Source organism: Chiloscyllium plagiosum, unplaced genomic scaffold (genome assembly GCF_037043375.1).
Source record: "Chiloscyllium plagiosum isolate Xiang-an unplaced genomic scaffold, Cpla_swu_hap1 HiC_scaffold_6, whole genome shotgun sequence".
Classification (NCBI taxonomy): domain Eukaryota; kingdom Metazoa; phylum Chordata; class Chondrichthyes; order Orectolobiformes; family Hemiscylliidae; genus Chiloscyllium; species Chiloscyllium plagiosum.
Window position 1 is genome coordinate 106844237 of NW_028270144.1, and position 17669 is coordinate 106861905.

The following is a 17669-nucleotide window of genomic DNA, read 5'->3' on the forward strand; positions in this document are numbered from 1 at the left end:
TCATTGGAATCTCTTCTGGGGTAGAAGTAACATGTATAAGAAGGACGAATTGCCGGAATTGGAAGGGGACTAACATACTGGCAGAAAGATTTGTCGGAGCTGTTCAGGAGAATTTAAACTAGTAAGGTTGGGGGGGGTGGGGGGTGGGGGGACCCCACGGAAATCGTGAGGAAAGAGGTCAATTTGAGACTGATGAAGGAGCAGCACTCCGAAAGCTAGTCCTTCCAAATATAACCTGATTATACTAGATTAGATTCCCTACAATGTGGAAACAGGCTCTTCTGCCCAACAAGTCCAGACTGACCCTCCAAAGAGCAACCCACCCAGACCCATTCCCCTACATTTACCCCTTCACCTAACACTACAGACAATTTAGCATGGCCAATTCACCTAAGCTGCACATTTTTGGACTGTGGGAGGAAACCGGAGCACCCAGAGGAAACCCATGCACACACGGAGAATGTGCAAACTCCACACAGACCATTGCCTGTGGCAGGAAGTTGGAGGTCATGTTGTGGCTGTACAGGACATTGGTTAGGCCAGTTTTGGGGTAGAATGTGCAATTCTGATCTCGCTCCTATCAGAAAGGTGATGTGAAATTTGAGAAGGTTCAGAAAAGATTTACAGCATGTTGCCGGGTTGGAGGATTTGAGCTACAGGGAGAGGCTGAATAGGCTGGGACTGTTCTCCTTAGAGCATTGGAGGCTCAGGGGTGACCTTACAAAAGTTTATAAAATCATGAGCGGCATGGGTAGGGTAAATAGACAACGTCTTTGCCCTGGAGTGGGGGAGTCCAGAACTAGAAGGCATAGGTTTAGGGTGAGAGGAGAAAGATTTAAAAGGGATATAAGGTGCAACTTTTTCACACAGAGGATGGTGTGTGTATGGAATGATTTGCCAGAGGAAGTGGCGGAGGCTGGTACAAATACAGCATTTAAAAGGCATCTGGATGGGTATATGAATAGGAAGGGCTGAGAGAGATATGGGCTAAGTGCTGGCAAATGGGACCAGATTAGGTTAGGATATCTGGTCGCCATAGACGAGTTGGACTAAAAGGTCTGTTTCCGTGCTCTACATCTCTATGATTCTATACATAGCAGTTTTCTCACTTTTGTGCAATGGACAGAAATTTAAACTTCGACTTAGCCCATTGGATAGTTTGCCAAAGAAAGTTAGTTTTCAGATATTTGAAATGCTTTGATACTGAAGTACAAAATAACCAGATACTCCACAGTTATTTCAAAGATAACTCAAGAGATTCACAACAAATTAAATGAAGACATTTTTCCATCTTGGTCTTCAATAGTCAACCTCATGTTCTGCATCAGTAGCTACACATCGAGATTCACTAGCTAGTGGCAACATTTCTCAGCATTTACACAGTCACATCAAGTATTTTCTGATTCAGTTAGATCATCCCTCACTCTGAACTTCAGGAATTATGTAAGTGTAGTTTATTTGATCTCTTCTCACAAACAATCACCTTATCCCAGGAACCAATCTGACAAACCTTCATTCCATTCTCTCTTGGGCAAATATGTTCTTCCTTAGCTAAGGAAACTAAAAAAGTACACAAGTGCATCCTCACAAAGGCCCTGTACCATTGTAGTAAGACAGACTACTAGACCATTCAGCTCATTCAATCAATAAGGCAATCAGAAAGGGTCTAACCACAGCAATCCCATTTTTCCAGCTTTTGAGCCATAGGCCCTTGAGGCTATGGCTATAGAAGTGAATACCTAAATACTGCTTAAATGTTACAAGAGTTTCTAACTTAACCACTCTTTTAATTAGCTAGCTCCAGATTCCTATCACCCTCAGTGGAAAGGATTCTCAAACCTCCTTTTACCTTCTCTCATCTACCAAAAACTAACTTAAAGGTTGCCTTCCTAATTACTTATTATGTCCACATGTTAGGTTTGGGATTCCTTTATAAGGGGACTCAGGTACAGTTGAATGCAAACACTTAATTCTGACAAAATATTTTGCCGTTTTATTTTCATCCCAAAGTAAACGCCCTTGCACTTGGCTACATTGCAGTCCATCTGCTATGGACTTGCCCAAACACCCAATCAGTCCAGTTTATATTCCTCGGCACCCTTCTCAACACTGCTTACTCTCCCCCACACTGCATACTCTCCCACATAACTTTACATTGTCCTGACAGATTACTCAGTCCTGCTGTCTAAGCCTTTCACTGATATTGAAAATAGCCACCTGAACAGCATTCTAACTGCAGCTTGTCAAATCAAATGTCCTGGTTACTCCTCCTGTTTTCTGTTTACAAATAAATCAATTCACACTAATTTCTTACCACAGTCCCATGAGTCCTAATTTTGTGTAATAGACACTTGTGGAGTATCTTAATCCTTTGAAAATCTAAATTCATTTCTTTATCCAACCCAGTAGTTAAATCTTCAAAAAACTCAATAGATTTGTCAATCAATTTCCTTTTCAGAAATCACTTTGGCCTAATCATTTGACTTTCAAAGGGCCTTATTACCAGGGCATATAAGAATTTGCAGCTTTTTCTCTACAAACAATAGGCTAACAGGAATTCAAACACTAGTCTTCACACTTCTTTCTGGCATAGTGTGGTTGTTTGCCACCTTTCAATCCTTGGAAACCTCTCGAATCTAACAAGTTTTCAACGATCAAAACCAATGTACCACTATCTCTGCAGCTACTGTAGGTCAGCAGGAGCAGGAGATTTGTCATAGTGAGGAAAGAATCCATCCTAATCATAAAACAGAATTGTACAGCACAGTACAGGCTCTTTCGGCCCTTGATGTTGTGCCAACCTTTTAATTCTACTTTAAGATAAAACTAACCTACATACCCTACATTTTACTAACATCCATGTCCCTACCACCACTGCTGGCAGTGATTCACACACCCACCACTCTGTGTAAAGAACCTACCTCTGACATCTCCCCTAAACCTTCCTCCAATCACCTTATGCCCCCTCATGATAGCCATTTCCGCCCTGGGAAAAAGTCTCTGGCTATCCACTCTGTCTATGCCCCTTACCACCTTGTACACCTCTATCAAGTCACCTCTCATCCTTGTTCACTCCAATGAGAAAAGCCCTAGCTCCTTCAACCTTTCTTCATAAGACATGAGCTCCAGTCCAGGCAGCATCCTGATAAATCTCCTCTGCACCTTCTCTAAAGCTTCCACATTCTTTCTATAATGAGACAACCAGAACTGAACACAATATTCCAAGTGTGGTCTAATCAAGGATTTATTGAGCTGCAGCATAACTGTACGGATCTTAAATCAATCCTTTTACTAATGAAAGTCAACACACCATAGGCCTTCTTAACAACCCTATCAACTTGGGTAGCAACTTTGAAGGCTCTATGAACACGGACCCCAAAATCCCTCTATTCCTCCCCACTGCCAAGAATCCTGCATTTAACCCTGTAATGTGCATTCAAATTCGACCGTTCAAAATGAATCACTTCACACTTTACCAGGTTGAATTCCATCTGCATGTCAATGTATCAGTGCAACATGCAATAGCCCTTCACACTATCCACAACGCCACCAACCTTCATGTCATCAGTAAACTTACTAACCACCTTTCCACTTCCTCATCCAAGTCATTTATAAGAATCACAAACAGCAGAGGTCCCAGAACATTTCACTGAGGAACACCACTGCTCACCGAGCTCCAGGCCGAATACATTCCATCTACTACCACCCTCCGTCTTCTACGAACCTGCCAATTCTGTATCCAGACAGCCAAAATTTCCCTCCTTACTTTCTGAATGAGCCTACCATGGGGAACCTAATCAAATGCCTTGTTGAAGTCCATATGCACCACATCCACTGCTCTACCTTCAATGTGTTTTGTCACATCCTCAAATAATTCTAAAAAGGCCTCAGGCATAACCTCCCCTGGTTAAAGCTGAGCTAATCAAGCTCTGCTTTTCCAAGTAATCATAAATCTCTCAGAATCCTCTTGAAAAATTTGTCCACAACAGACATAAGACTGACTGGTCTATAATTCCTGGGGTTATTTCTATTCCCTTTCTTGAACAAGGGAATAACATTTGCCACTCTCCAATCATCTGATACTACTCCAGTGGACAGTGACAACGCAAAGATCATCACCAAAAGCCCAGCAATCTCTTCCCTCACTTCCTGTAGTAACCTTGGGTATATCCCATCTGATCCAGGGGACTTATCCATTCTCATGTTTTTCAAAATTTCCAGCACATTCTCCTCCTTATCAACCTGTTTGAGCATATCAACCTGTTTCACGCTGTCCTCACAAACGTCAAGGCCCCTCACACAATGCATACTTTTTGCTTCAGTATTCACTAAAGGACCTCCCCTACCTCCTCCGACTCCAGGAACAAGTTCCCTCCACTATCTGATTAGCCCTAATCTCACTCTAACCATCCTCTTGCTCCTCACAAATGTAGAAAGCCTTGGGGTATTCCTTAATCTTACCCGCCAAGACTATTTCATGCCCCCTTCTAGTTCTCCTAACTCCGTTTTTCAGTTCCTTCCTGGCTACCATGTAACCCTCTAGAGCCCTGTCTGATCCTTGCCGCCTCAACCTTAAGCAAGCTTCTTTCTTCCTCTTAACTAGACGTTTCACATCTCTTGTCATCTAAGGTTCCTCCACCCCGCTATTCCTTCCTTGCCTCAGTGGGATAAACCTATCCAGCATTCGCAAGTGCTCCCTAAACAACCTCCAAATTTCTGTCGTGCATTTCCCTGAGAATATCTGCTCCCAATTTATGCTCCACAGTTCCTGCCTAATAGCACTGTAATTCCTCCTCCCCCTACTAACTACCTTCCCGTACCATCTGCTCCTATCCATCTCCAAGACTATAGTGAAGGTCAGAGAGTCGTGATCACTAACACCAAAATGCTCTCCCACCGAGAGATCTCACACCTAACCTGTTTCGTTGCTGAGCACCAAATACAATATGGTCTCCCCTCGAATCGGCCTATCCACATATTCAGTCAGGAGTCCTTCCTGGACACACCTGACAAAATCTGCTGCATCCAAACTATTCACACTAATCCTCAAAAGATCATTCCATCCCTCTATCCTGTCCCCATAATGCCTCATTTACCATGGCCAATCTAACTAACCTGCATAGTTTTGGACTGTGGGAGGAAACCAGCAGAAACCATTCCACCCATTAATCTAGTAACCTCCTCTAGACCACCTCCAATGCATTTGCATCCTTCCTGGAGATCAAAAATGCACACAATGCACCAGAAGTGGTATGAAAGATTATCTCGCCAGTGTCCTGTGCAACCAAACCATAACTTTCATATTCAATTCCTCCTGTAAAAATTAGCATTATTTAATCCACATATTAATCAATCACTTGCTGAGCCTGCACACTGATCTTTTGTGATTTATGTATTCAAACACCTCAATCCTTTCGTACCGCAGATGCCAGTCATTCCAAATTCAAGTAATACATTGCATTTTCATTCTTTCTGCCAAACGTGACCACTTTCCCCAACATACTTTATCTTCCAGAATTTTGTCCACTCTCAATCTATATTAATCTGCATCCTTGCTGCCATCTTCATAACATGCTTTCCTATCTTTCATCTGTAATTTAATCATGCTTGTGCCTCCCTCATAGTCACTGATATAAAGTGTAACAAGTAGCAGGCCTAGCACAGACCCCAAATGTGACACTCTAGAGAAAAGCTATTTATGCAGGTTTTGTTCTGCCAGCTAGCCGATCCTGCGACCATACTAGTATGATACCTTTCACAAAAAAAAATGATTAGATTCCTTACGGTGTGGAAACAGGCCCTTCGGCCAAACCAGTCCACACCGACCCTCCGAAAAGTAACTCACCCAGACCCATTATTTCCCTCTGACTAATGGCACCTAACGCTATGGGCAATTTAGCATGGCCGATTCACCTGACCTGCACATTTTTGGACTCAGAGGGGAAACCGGAGCACCCGGAGAAAACGCACGCAGACACGGGGAAAACGTGCAAGCCCCGCACAGACAGTCGCCCGAGGTGGGAATTGAACTTGGACCCTTGGGACCCTGAGGGGCAACAGTGCTAACCACTGAGCCACTCCTACTTTGCAGCAATGTCCTTTAATATGGAACCTGATCAAATGCCCTCAGGAAATCTAAGTACAGTACATCAATAAGTTTTCCTTTATCGACAGCACAGGTTACTCCTTCAAAGAATTCCAATAAATTGATTAAAAATAATCGTCCTGTCATAAAATCATGCTGCTTTGGCCTCATTATAACTGAGTACTTGTAAAACCAAAGGTAAACTCTTGAAGGATCAATTCTAAGTACACCATCATAACTTATAAAATTAACTGGCTTATGGTTACCTGTTTTCTGCCACCCTCCCTTATACTTGCTACTTCACAGACTGATGAAACTTTTCCCGTATCTAACAAATTTGGGAATATTAAAATCAAGGGAGAGTGGTGTGTAACAGACAACTTTTTAGAACAAACCATGAAGTAAGGTATAGGCTGGATGATTCTCCTATATTGTCCATCAACACAAAGCTATATCCACTTGTCAAGGAATGAAATCAAGAAGCTGTTACTATGCTAAATGCTCCTGAACACAGGCGATTAGTCATAACTGAAAACTAATCAACAGTAGGTCTCTGGGTAAAACTGTTGAGACATACCCGCAGAACCAATGTGTCTAGTATTCCCCTGACTATTTTAAGAAGATAATCTTTATGATACAACCATAATGAATTCAGCAATTATTTTTATATAATATATTTTTATTAAGAAAAAATAGATTTTTAAATATTATAACAAATACAAACAATGCAATTCAAAACAGTACAAAAATAGTACAAAACTAAACCCAAATAATAAAAAAATATATTCCCCAACCCACCCTCCTATACGAATGTATAAACATTTATAGAGAAGTATAAAATTAAAAAACCTAAACTAGCTAACTAACTAAATAAATAGCTAACAACAAACAAATAAATAGTAATAACTCAACCCAGCCAAACAAAACACCCATACATTCAGAGTTCCTCCTCCCTGGATATTGGACTCATGAAACACAATCGTTACGGCTATATAAAAGCCCTTGTTAGTGTGGCAGATAAATCTGTGTCCAGGTATTTCAAAAAGGGTTGCCATGTCTTGTAAGAATTCTCAGTTTTGTGGTGTACCATATTTGTGAGAAAATCCAGGGGAATATGCTCCATAACAATCTTCCGCCAAGCCGACAGGCCCTGGGGGGGTTTTCCGATATCCAAACTAGCAAGATATTCTTCCTTGCACAGAATGTAAGAATATTGAAAAGACTTTCCCTTATGCGCAGGAAATACAATGGGTAGGCCCAGAAGGAGCGAAATAGGATCCTTCTCCACCCCTACACCTAAAATCCTCTCCATTGCACCCACCACAGCACTCCAATATGTTTGAAACCTGTCACAAGACCAAAGACAATGGGTAAGAGTACCCGTACAGACCTTGCACTTGGGGCATGCTGAAGATACCCCTGGTTTAAATTTTGACAAATGGTCTGGGGCTAAGTGGACCCTGTGGAGAATCTTCAACTGTAAAGCATGGGTCCTATTGCAAATTGATATCTTCCTTGCATTCTCCCAAATATCCTCCCATGCCTCAGAAAATTCAACACCTAGCTCTCTTTCCCACATCTTGCAGAGTCAATCAGACTCATCTGAGGTGGCACCCCCACCAATTGATATAGAGTACTGACAGAGATTGCACTCTTAGCCCTTAGTACACCTCTTTCTATGTCATATTTGTAGGGATCAGTCAAAAGTGTGGTCCTTTTTTGAATAAAATCCCTAACTTGAAAAAAACGAAAGAGGTCTCGATTAGGTAACTCGTACTTCCGTACTAACTGATCGAAGGACATAATTACATCTCCCTCAAATAAATCACCCATGCAAGATATACCCCTAGCTGCCCAACGTTTAAATCCTGAATCTATCATACCTGGTTGAAAACGCGGCATACCCACTAAAGGTATAAACAAAGATGTTTTGCCAATATTACTTTCCCTCTGCCGAATTGCCCTCCATGCTTTAACAGTATTGATGACTATTGGGTTATGGCAATATTCCCGAACTGTCCTCACCTTGTCCACAAACAGCAAACTGGTAAGGGGGCACCTTGCCTGGAAGACTTCGATATCTAGCCATATTGAAAGAGGGTCCCCACAAACCCAATCACTTACGTAGGTCAAAAGCGAGCTTAATTGGTAATTGTTAATGTCTGGAAGGTCTACTCCCCCCAATCTGTGAGGCAACTGCAGTTTGGCTAATTTAATGAGGGGCCGTTTACGATGCCAGATAAAGGAGCTGAACCAACTGTTCAGTCTCCTGAGTGTTTGTTTATTGAAAATCAGGGGGAGCATCCGTATAGGGTATAGCAAACGAGAGAGAATATTCATCTTAATAAGCGCTATCCGACCCAATCATGAGACTGGAAGTGCCTCCCATCTTTGGAGATCTTGTTTAATTTTTTCAAATAATTGAGTAACATTGGCTTTGAACAGCCAATCCAGAACTGGAGTAATGAATATGCCCAAATACACAAAATCCCCCTGTGACCACCTAAATAGGAATCCATAGTCACTCTCAAGGGCCAACTCTTTTGTAAGACCACCCATAGGCATAGTTGAAACTTTATTGCTGGAACAGCACAGCAGGTCAGGCAGCATCCAGGGAACAGGAGATTTGACGTTTCGGGCACAGGCCCATCTTCCTGAAGAAGGGCCTGTGCCCGAAACGTCGAATCTCCTGTTCCCTGGATGCTGCCTGACCTGCTGTGCTGTTCCAGCAATAAAGTTTCAACTTTGATCTTGAGCATCTACAGACCTCACTTTCTCCACCCATAGGCATAGCCTCTGATTTAGCAAAATTAATCTTATACCCTGAAAAAGCGCCAAACGCGTGTATCAGGCAAGGCATTGACTCTGCTGGATTTGTCAAGAAAATTAGAACATCGGCATACAGCGAGATCTTATATAATTTTGACCCCACTTCTGGAGCCGATATATTGAGATCCCCACGAATGGCCTCCCAACGGTTCAATCACCAACGTAAAAAGTAATGGTGAAAGGGGACAGCCCTGCCGGCTGCCCCGGAAATATTAAAATTGCTTGATCGTACCCCGTCGGTAATGACCGCAGCGAGAAGTACACTGTAGAGAACCTTTACCCATCTTATGAAAACTTCGCCCAGACCAAATCGGTCTAGAGTATAGAAAAGGTACGGCCACTCAACTCGGTCAAATGCCTTCACTGCATCTAAAAAAATCACCAATCCCTGTATTGACTGCTGTTGGCATGCTTGAATTACATTAAGCAGCCTCCTAACGTTATTGGAGGATCTGCGACACTTTATGAAGCCCGTCTGATCCTCTTTAATAATAGAAGGTAACAGTCTCCAGCCTTAACGCAAGAGCCTTAAAGAGGATCTTAAAGTCCACATTTAAGAGCGAGATGGGCCTGTATGAAGCACAGTCTTCCGGAACCATCTCTTTTTTAAGGGTAAGTGAAATATTGGCCTCTCTCAGAGATGGTGGGAGACAAACATGACTGTATGAATCAAACATATTCATCATCGGGCCTGACAGTATACTTATAAATTCCTTACAGAATTCACTGGGAAGTCCATCAGGACCAGGCGCCTTTCCACTCTGAAGCTGCCTCAAAGCTTCTTGCACTTCTTGCTCTGATAATGGGGCATTGAGAAAGGATTGTTGCTCGCGAGTCATACCCGGGAGCTTCAGATCTCTAAAAAAGGATTCCATTTTGGTCTGCTGCTCCTCACAATTCTCAGACTGATAGAACTTAGAGTAGAATCTCTGGAACGCCACATTAATCTTTTTAAAATCACATGTTAGGTTCCCAGACCCTTCCCTAATCGCTGTAATGGTTTGTGGGGCACTTCTCTTTCTGGCAAGGTATGCTAAGCATTTGCCTGGCTTGTCACCATGCTCATATAACCTTTGCTTTGCAAAAGCCAGCTCCTTCTTTGCCGTCTGCGTGAGCACGGAATTTAGTGCAGACCGCAGTGCCGTAATCCTCTATAGTTTGACCAACGAGGGTCTGTCAAAATAGGCCTTCTCGGCGGTCTTCAACCGTGCTTCAAGGAGACGTTGCTGTTCACCCTTCTGCCGCTTCCTACTTGTGGAATATGAAATAACCCTCTGGCATAAGCTTTGGCAGTTTCCCAGAGAACAGATGAGCTACCAACCGAGCCTATGTTGATGTCTAGGAATGCCCGAAATTCCCTAGAGAAATACTCCACAAACTTGCTGTCCATAAGAATATAGGGGTCTGTTCGCCAGTACCTTGAATCCACTGTAACATCCTTAATTTTAACCATGAGGTACACTGGAGCATGATCAGAGATGGCAATATTACCAATGGTACAGGATGCCACCAGATTCAGGGTTACCGCAGGGGTCAGAAAAAAATCAGTCCTCGTGTGACATCTGTGCGAATTGGAGAAAAACATGAAATCCCTACGTGTAGGGTGGAGACACCTCCAGACATCCACCAATCCTAATTCCCCACACAAACCTAATAACTGTTTAGTTTGTGCAGAGGGTATCGAGGGACCTTTAGACAACATGTCTACTATGGGGTCCATAAGGCAGTTAAAATATCCCCCTATAATGATGTGCCGAGACTTGAGACTTATCAGTTTAGAAAAAGCATCTACCAAGAATTTAAGAGGATGAGCTGGGGGACAGTAAACATTTAAAATGCCATATTCTTCCCCATTTATCAAGGCTTTAAGAATTACAAACCTCCTGTATGTGTCTGTAACACATTCCAACAATTTAAATGAGAGATTTTTCCTAACCAATATAGCCACTTCCCTACTTCTGGTATTAAATGATGAAAAATAAACTCGGTCAAAACCATTCTGCTGTAATTTCAGATGCTCCTTATCATCCAAATGTGTCTCCTGTAACAAAGCAATATCCAGCTTCTCCTTTCTAAGATTCAAGAGTACCTTCTTCCTCTTAACTGGTGAGTGACTTTCCTTGATATTCCAGGTACACCATTTAATTAAATCATTAGCCATAATCTTCCGCAATTACATTTAAATTCCAGAGAGGAGGAACCCAAACCACAAATTGCTGAGCCTTAGTGTTGCATGGTCCACCAAATATAAAAAAACTACATAAACTAAAACCACTACATTTAACAAACATACAAAATGATTAAAAATAAAAAAAACACAAAAACCAAAAAACAAACCAACATATAAAGCGCCAATAGCGCCGAGTAGGGGGAACTCACCCCCTGCCCGGAGAGAGCAACTACTCGTCCCGAACTGTCCATAAATAGGCATCTAGCCATCTCAACCACCTTCACTTCTCCCAGCAAGAGCCGCATCGCAAGCTCAAGCTAAAAAGAATAAACACCCCATAGAATATCAATATGAATAAAAAAAACATTATTTTATAAAAAAGGGGGAATAAATACCCCACCCATCCTTTGGTATGTCCTAACTTAGAAATTTAAAATGTACATCTTAACCACCGCCAGACATAGTTTGAACCAAATTATTATCAACCGAGGGAAAAAAAAAGGGGAAAACAAAGCTCCAAGCGGATTTCCTCCATTTCTTTTGCAGAATGATAAACGCATACCCAAGCAACAATAATAATACATACTACAATTGTTTAAATTAGGTTAGTTTGTCCACAAAGTCTCTTGCCTTCTCTGATGTGTCAAAGAGATGCATGGATCCATCTAAGGTGATCCGAAGCACTGCCGGATATCTCGGAGTACTGAATCCCAAGTTCCTTCAATCTTCTCTTGACACCATCATATGATTTTCGTTTCTGGATCACTGCCGCTGAAAAGTCCTGAAAAAACATGATCTTAGACCCCTCGTAAATTAGGGCCTTTGGATCCTTCCCCTGGAGTCTGGAAGCCTCCATGACTCTCTCCTTATCCCAGTAATGATGGAACCGCACAAGGAAAGGATGAGGGCGTTGACCCAGACCCGACCTCCGTGCTGCGACCTGGTGAGCCCTCTCTATCTTCAATCCTTTCATGCCAGTCTCCAAGTCAAGGAATTTCGGAAGCCAATCTTCAACAAATTCTGCAGGCTGCTCACCTTCCTTACTCTCAGGCAGACCGATGATCCAAGTTTTTTTTCTCCTGCCCCTGTTTTCAAGATCATCCACTTGGTCATGCAAATTACGAACTTGCGTCTTCAGGACTTGGATCTCTTCCTTGAATGAACTGGCATCAGCTTCCACCACTGTGACCCTCATCCATCTTCTTCTCCAGGTCTCCCAGCTGCTGCTCATGCTTCTGCAGCATGAGAAACTGGAGCCAGCTTCTCTTCAATCTGTTTCCCCAACATCTCTCGAGATTTCGAGAGCTGGTTCACCAGGTCCTGGAGAGTAATCGGCTCCGAGGCTGCTGCAGGCTGAGCTGCAGGCCCAGCCTAAGATGCTCCTTGTTTAGTCATTTCTGGCCAGCTGAAAATACAGCTAAGTCAATTTTTAAATGTTTCTTGGGGCTCCACAATCTTTCCAACACCCCATGAAATCCTGATGACCTGAGTTGGGTGGGTTAAAGGACCGTCCTGCTCCTGCTGCGATGCGAAGCTCTGCAGTGTGATCTTCTCAGGTCGCTGCCATCTTAGATTCCCCCCAGCAATTTTATTTTTAAAAAGTGCAACATCATCTTCCACAAATTCCTTGGTTTAAAATCAGTACATCTGCCTATTGTTTTAGTTTTAAAAAGTAAAGATGGTTTTTACAGTTATTTCAGAGGCAATACAGCAAAGATTCCCTAAATTGGTTCAAGGGATGATGTGGTGGTCTGATAAGAGGAGATTGAATAATTTGGATCTCTACTCTCTGCAGTTTAGAAGAATAAGTAGTAACCTTATTAACACATTAAATATCATTCTGAAGCATTTTAGAGGGTAGATTCAGAATCACTGGTGCAGGAGACCATTCAGCCCATCATGCTGAATTGGTCCTCTAAATGAGCCTCACAACATACTGCCATTATCCTGTCTTTTGGCATTATTTTGCACATTCGTTCAATTTAAGTATCTATACCCCCTTGAATACCTCAATTGAATCTACCCCATTAGACAAACATAGAAAATAGGGACAGGAGTAGGCCATTAGGCCCTTCGAAACTGCTCTGCCATTAATGATGATTATGGCCAATCATCAACTCAATAGCCTGTTCCTGCTTTTCTTCCCAATATCCATTGATTCTCTTTAGTCCCAAATGTTATATCCAACTTTTTCTTGAAATCATATAATGTTTTGTCATTGATTGCTTTCTGTGGTAGGAAATTCCACAGACACACCACTTTCTGGATGAAGAAATTCCTCTTCAATCCTAAATTGTTTACCTCATATCCTTAGACTGTGACATCACTTCCAAGCAGTGCATTCCAAACCTAAACTGGGCACGGTGGCTAGGTTCAATTCCACCCTCGGGCCTCTGTCTGCGTGTAGTTTACACATTCTCAATGTCTGCGTGCATTTCCACTGGGTGCTCTGGTTTCCTTCCACAGTCCAAAGATGTGCAGGTTAGGTAAATTGTCCATAGTGTCCAGGGATATGTAGATTAGGTGGGTTAACCATGGGGAATACAGGGTTACAGAGTTAGGGTAGGGGATCTGGGAGCGATGCTGTTCGGAGTGTTGGTGTGCACTTGATAGGCAAATGGTCTGCTCCCATACTGAAGGGATTCTATGATCAGCCTTGATTGCATTGAATGTTGAAATTGGCATAAGGACCTGAAGGGTCAGCTTCATTTCTCAAATTTAAACATTTTAATCAACGTGTTCAGACTTGTTATGACAACACTTCTGGAACAGACGGAACTTGAACCACTTCTATCCCAGAGAAACACATTACTACTGCATTATATTCTTACTGTTCTTTTCACCCAGGGGTTAGTTGGATTATGGAACTCATTACCTGAAAGAGTGGTTGAACTCTCAATGTTTATGCAGTATTTAGGCATTCAATTGCATCGCTATAGCCTCCAGGGCTATAGGCCAAGAGGTACAAAGTGGGATTCAGTGCAATATTGTCAGATCTTGGTTGACCAGCACTGGCACAATAAGTCACCTGGCATTCTTCAACGATGAGTCAATAAATAAAATTCAAAACTATCTCGCACCACACAGCAATCATTCATAACAGCAATTGTGGATCCACTTACAGCTCAACTGCAGCAGCTCAACTGCAGCAGGTCACCACCACCACCTTTTCAAGGGCAACAGGATGGGTAATAACCGCTGCCACCAGCTAGTGATTCGCACATCCCACGAATGAATGGAGAGAAAAATCCAATAATAAAATACTGAATCTAATTACTCTTTGGGGAATCAGCACAGGTTAGCATTCACGAGGCTAAGGAAGCAGTTGTAGTTTGGTGTTGAGTTTAGTGATCCATTCATTGCAAAGTAATATGATGTCACAAATCTGGTAGGCACATATGAAATAAATTTTCAAGAATTAAGCCAAATTGCTGGCTTAAAATACTTTTAAGGTGGAACTACAATAGAACTCGCGTTGATAACACATCTGAGTAAAAGGGCATATGCTTAATTGCTAAATCTCCACTCTCCAGATTTTTATCACAAGTTTGTGTATGCAAAATTATTTAGTTTAAACATTTTTTTTCAGAATGGATTACCATCGAAGATTGATGCCTCCTTTAATCAAATGGACATGCCAAATAAAATAAAGCAGATTTACCTGTGTAAGCCATGTTTTTAGGATTTCCATAAGGAGTCCCAGGTTGAACGGGGCTGTAAACAGGGTTCATGATGGAAGACTAGGAACTCTGAGAAAAGAGAATAATATTTAGATAAAGTATACACTTTTGTTACAGCAATGATTGTTGTGCAGAAGGAGTTGTTTTCCATTTGTTGATATAAACAGTAACCAGCCACATCCTGGATGTTAACACAGTCATGCAAGAGTTTTTTTTAAAAAGGCAATAAAGCACCAACTAGTAAGGGGGCTAACCATTCAAAAATGCACAACCCGGCTTTTTAAGTAGAGAATGCATACACATAACTTTTTCAGTTATTTCCAGAACTGAAGCTTAATTACATGAGCAAATATGAAAATCCGATTAAATCATGAACAGAAATTCACCAGGATTGTTAAAGCTCCACACTTGTCCACTGCAAAATAGTCTAATATCCTTAGTAAAGATGATCTAGATGATAATTCCATACTATCAATGTTATTCTTTGAGTTATACAGAAAGATATCTGCCTCCAAACTCTATCTTCCTATAAAGACTGAGCCAAAAGCCCAAAATGAATCACACAGGTATGCACACATCAAGTTCAACTGTAGCATGGCATCAAGCCAAGTTTTAGTTTTATCAGAATAAAAATCACTGTGCATATTGTCAAGCGCTGGAAAATGAAAATAAACAAGTTAGTTGGTTGCTTTTGAACAGTGCAGACATGACGGATCAAAGGATCTTTTTCTCTACTGCAAACCTCTATTACAACCGTATAAGGATTGGAAGGTAGAAATTGGTGCCTTTGACTTGGGTGTAAACAGAATATGAGACTCTGGCTCTGGCCCTGACTCTTACCCTCCAACATGAATGCCTATGATCTCTGGTTATAATCCAGATTCCAAGCCCAATCCATCCCAATTTTGAGGCTTAAAATCCAATATTTGAGAAGGACCACACTTCACCACTTAGACAAAGGGAAAGAAACCTATATTTCACTCACTTCCTGCTGTCCCTCACAACATCTAAAAAGGACTGGCCAATATCAGTACAGATAATGCTGGAAATAAACAACAAGTCTGCAGAGGGAAACAGAATTAACATTTTAAGGAAATAGTCACTTGGTAGTGCAGAACCAGAGTACTTCTGAGAAAAAAGACACGACATTGAAGCTATTCACTTTATACTTATCAGGACCAGTGCAAGAATGCCAAATTTTAAATTCATTTTGCTTACAAAGGTCATGCTTATGATTTTGTATAACTTCAATTTTTAAGTTCAAGGAAAGTAGGGTCGACCAAAGAGAGGAAAGAACAAATGGGAAAGGCAGTGATACGACAGAAAGCAACAGACTAAATGAAAACCATAATGGCACCAGGCAGCTGGGGAAAAAAACCACAATGTCAAACTGTCCAGGGGAGCTGTAAATGACAAGTCCAGGAGCCTCTGGCTCTAATGGGTTTTGTCTATATGGTTAATTTCTCAGAAGGAGGGGTCTGAACACAATGAAACGTCAGCAGTGCTGGGCAAATGATCAGATAAAACTCTGTTTCCACCTCAGCTGCACAACACACTGGGGCTTTTCAGCCTATCATTACCAACTTACTACGAGTATTAGAATTGTACACAGTAGGAGCTTGGTGCACTACAAAACACTCTACAGTTTGGATTCCTGATTATGTAACAGCGAGCACAGTCTTTTATCCCCTCAAATCAGTACTACTGTCTTGCAAGATGGGTACCACCATGCTTTGAATTATTCATATAACTCAAATATCACAGACTGGCTATGCCAACACTTCTAAGAAAGGAACATATTACTCAGTTTGCTTGGGAGAAGAGAGAGTTAGCTGACAATAAAAAGGAAGCAGGGAATAATTGGGAAGCTCAGTTGACTGGACAGGTGATTTGCAATGCAAAGTGAAACCAACAATGAAGTTTTAATTGCAATACTGGTTGAGGTTGCCATGAATGATCCTCTTTCTCCACCTCTCCTCTCATCTGAGGCATAGCAAAGCTCAGGTTAAACCACCACCATTTGTTTCTAATGAATGCAGCCTATAGTCTGATAGTACTCTGGTGACTTTACCCCCAGAGTACTGCCCGATCAATTACATAAGGTGTACCCTTTTACCTCTTCCCTCCTCATTAACCAGGGCCCTAAATATACCTTCAAGGTGAAGTCGTTATTGTAAGTCTTTCAATTTAATCTACTGTAATCACTTTTGTACACTAGCAACAGTAAGCATAGACCTGGTGACCACTTTGTAGACTAACTCCACTTTATCCATATATCAGGAATGACCCTGACTTTCCTGACATTCAATACATTGTCTTTCTCCCCATGTTAATACTTCCACCATAGATTAGCCATGATTTTCCAGCGTAGCCCAATGCAGTTGAAGGAATGACACCTCATTTACTGCCTAAGCACTTAATTTTCAGAGTTCAGCAATTGTGTTCACCACCTTTACAGCATGAACACTGTCCTCTACTTTAATCACAATTCTTCACCCTCATCCTCCTCCTGTCCATTTCTTGTTTGCATAGGTTTGCTCTCAGCAAAGATAACTTATTTTCAATTATCTGCAGTCATCATTAATATCTAATTTGCATCAAGATCACTCCTTTACTGCAATTAGCACTTCCTTTATCTTTTGCTCTAGGCACCCACACCATCCACTTACTTCTCCACCCACTGTCAACAATGTAAGTACAGTGCACCATCATTTTCCAGTCCTGTTCAATTCCATAGGAGACTCTTGTGATTCGACACATTTTCTCACTTGCTCTCTCTATAGATGGCGCCAGACCTATTGAGATTCTCCAGCACTTTCCGTTATTATTCAAGACTGGACAGGGTGGTCTTCACTCATTCCTTTCTCAATGCGTTAACAATTTACATGTAGAAACTAATTTATTT

General features: G+C 41.7%; 1 protein-coding gene across 7 annotated transcripts in view; it reads right to left on the reverse strand.

Annotated features, from left to right (window-relative positions):
• Positions 1–17669, reverse strand: part of fam168a (family with sequence similarity 168 member A) — a 114546-nt gene that overhangs the window by 64668 nt on the left and 32209 nt on the right. For 6 of the 7 annotated variants that reach the window (XM_087988321.1, XM_087988320.1, XM_087988316.1 and 3 more), the window contains exon 2: positions 14746–14833. In XM_087988321.1, the coding sequence (XP_087844447.1) occupies positions 14746–14815 (70 nt within the window). In that variant the 5' untranslated portion in view covers positions 14816–14833. Of the gene's footprint in view, positions 1–14745; positions 14834–17669 lie in introns of those variants that run through there. The other variant, XM_043692190.2, reaches the window with a different exon arrangement.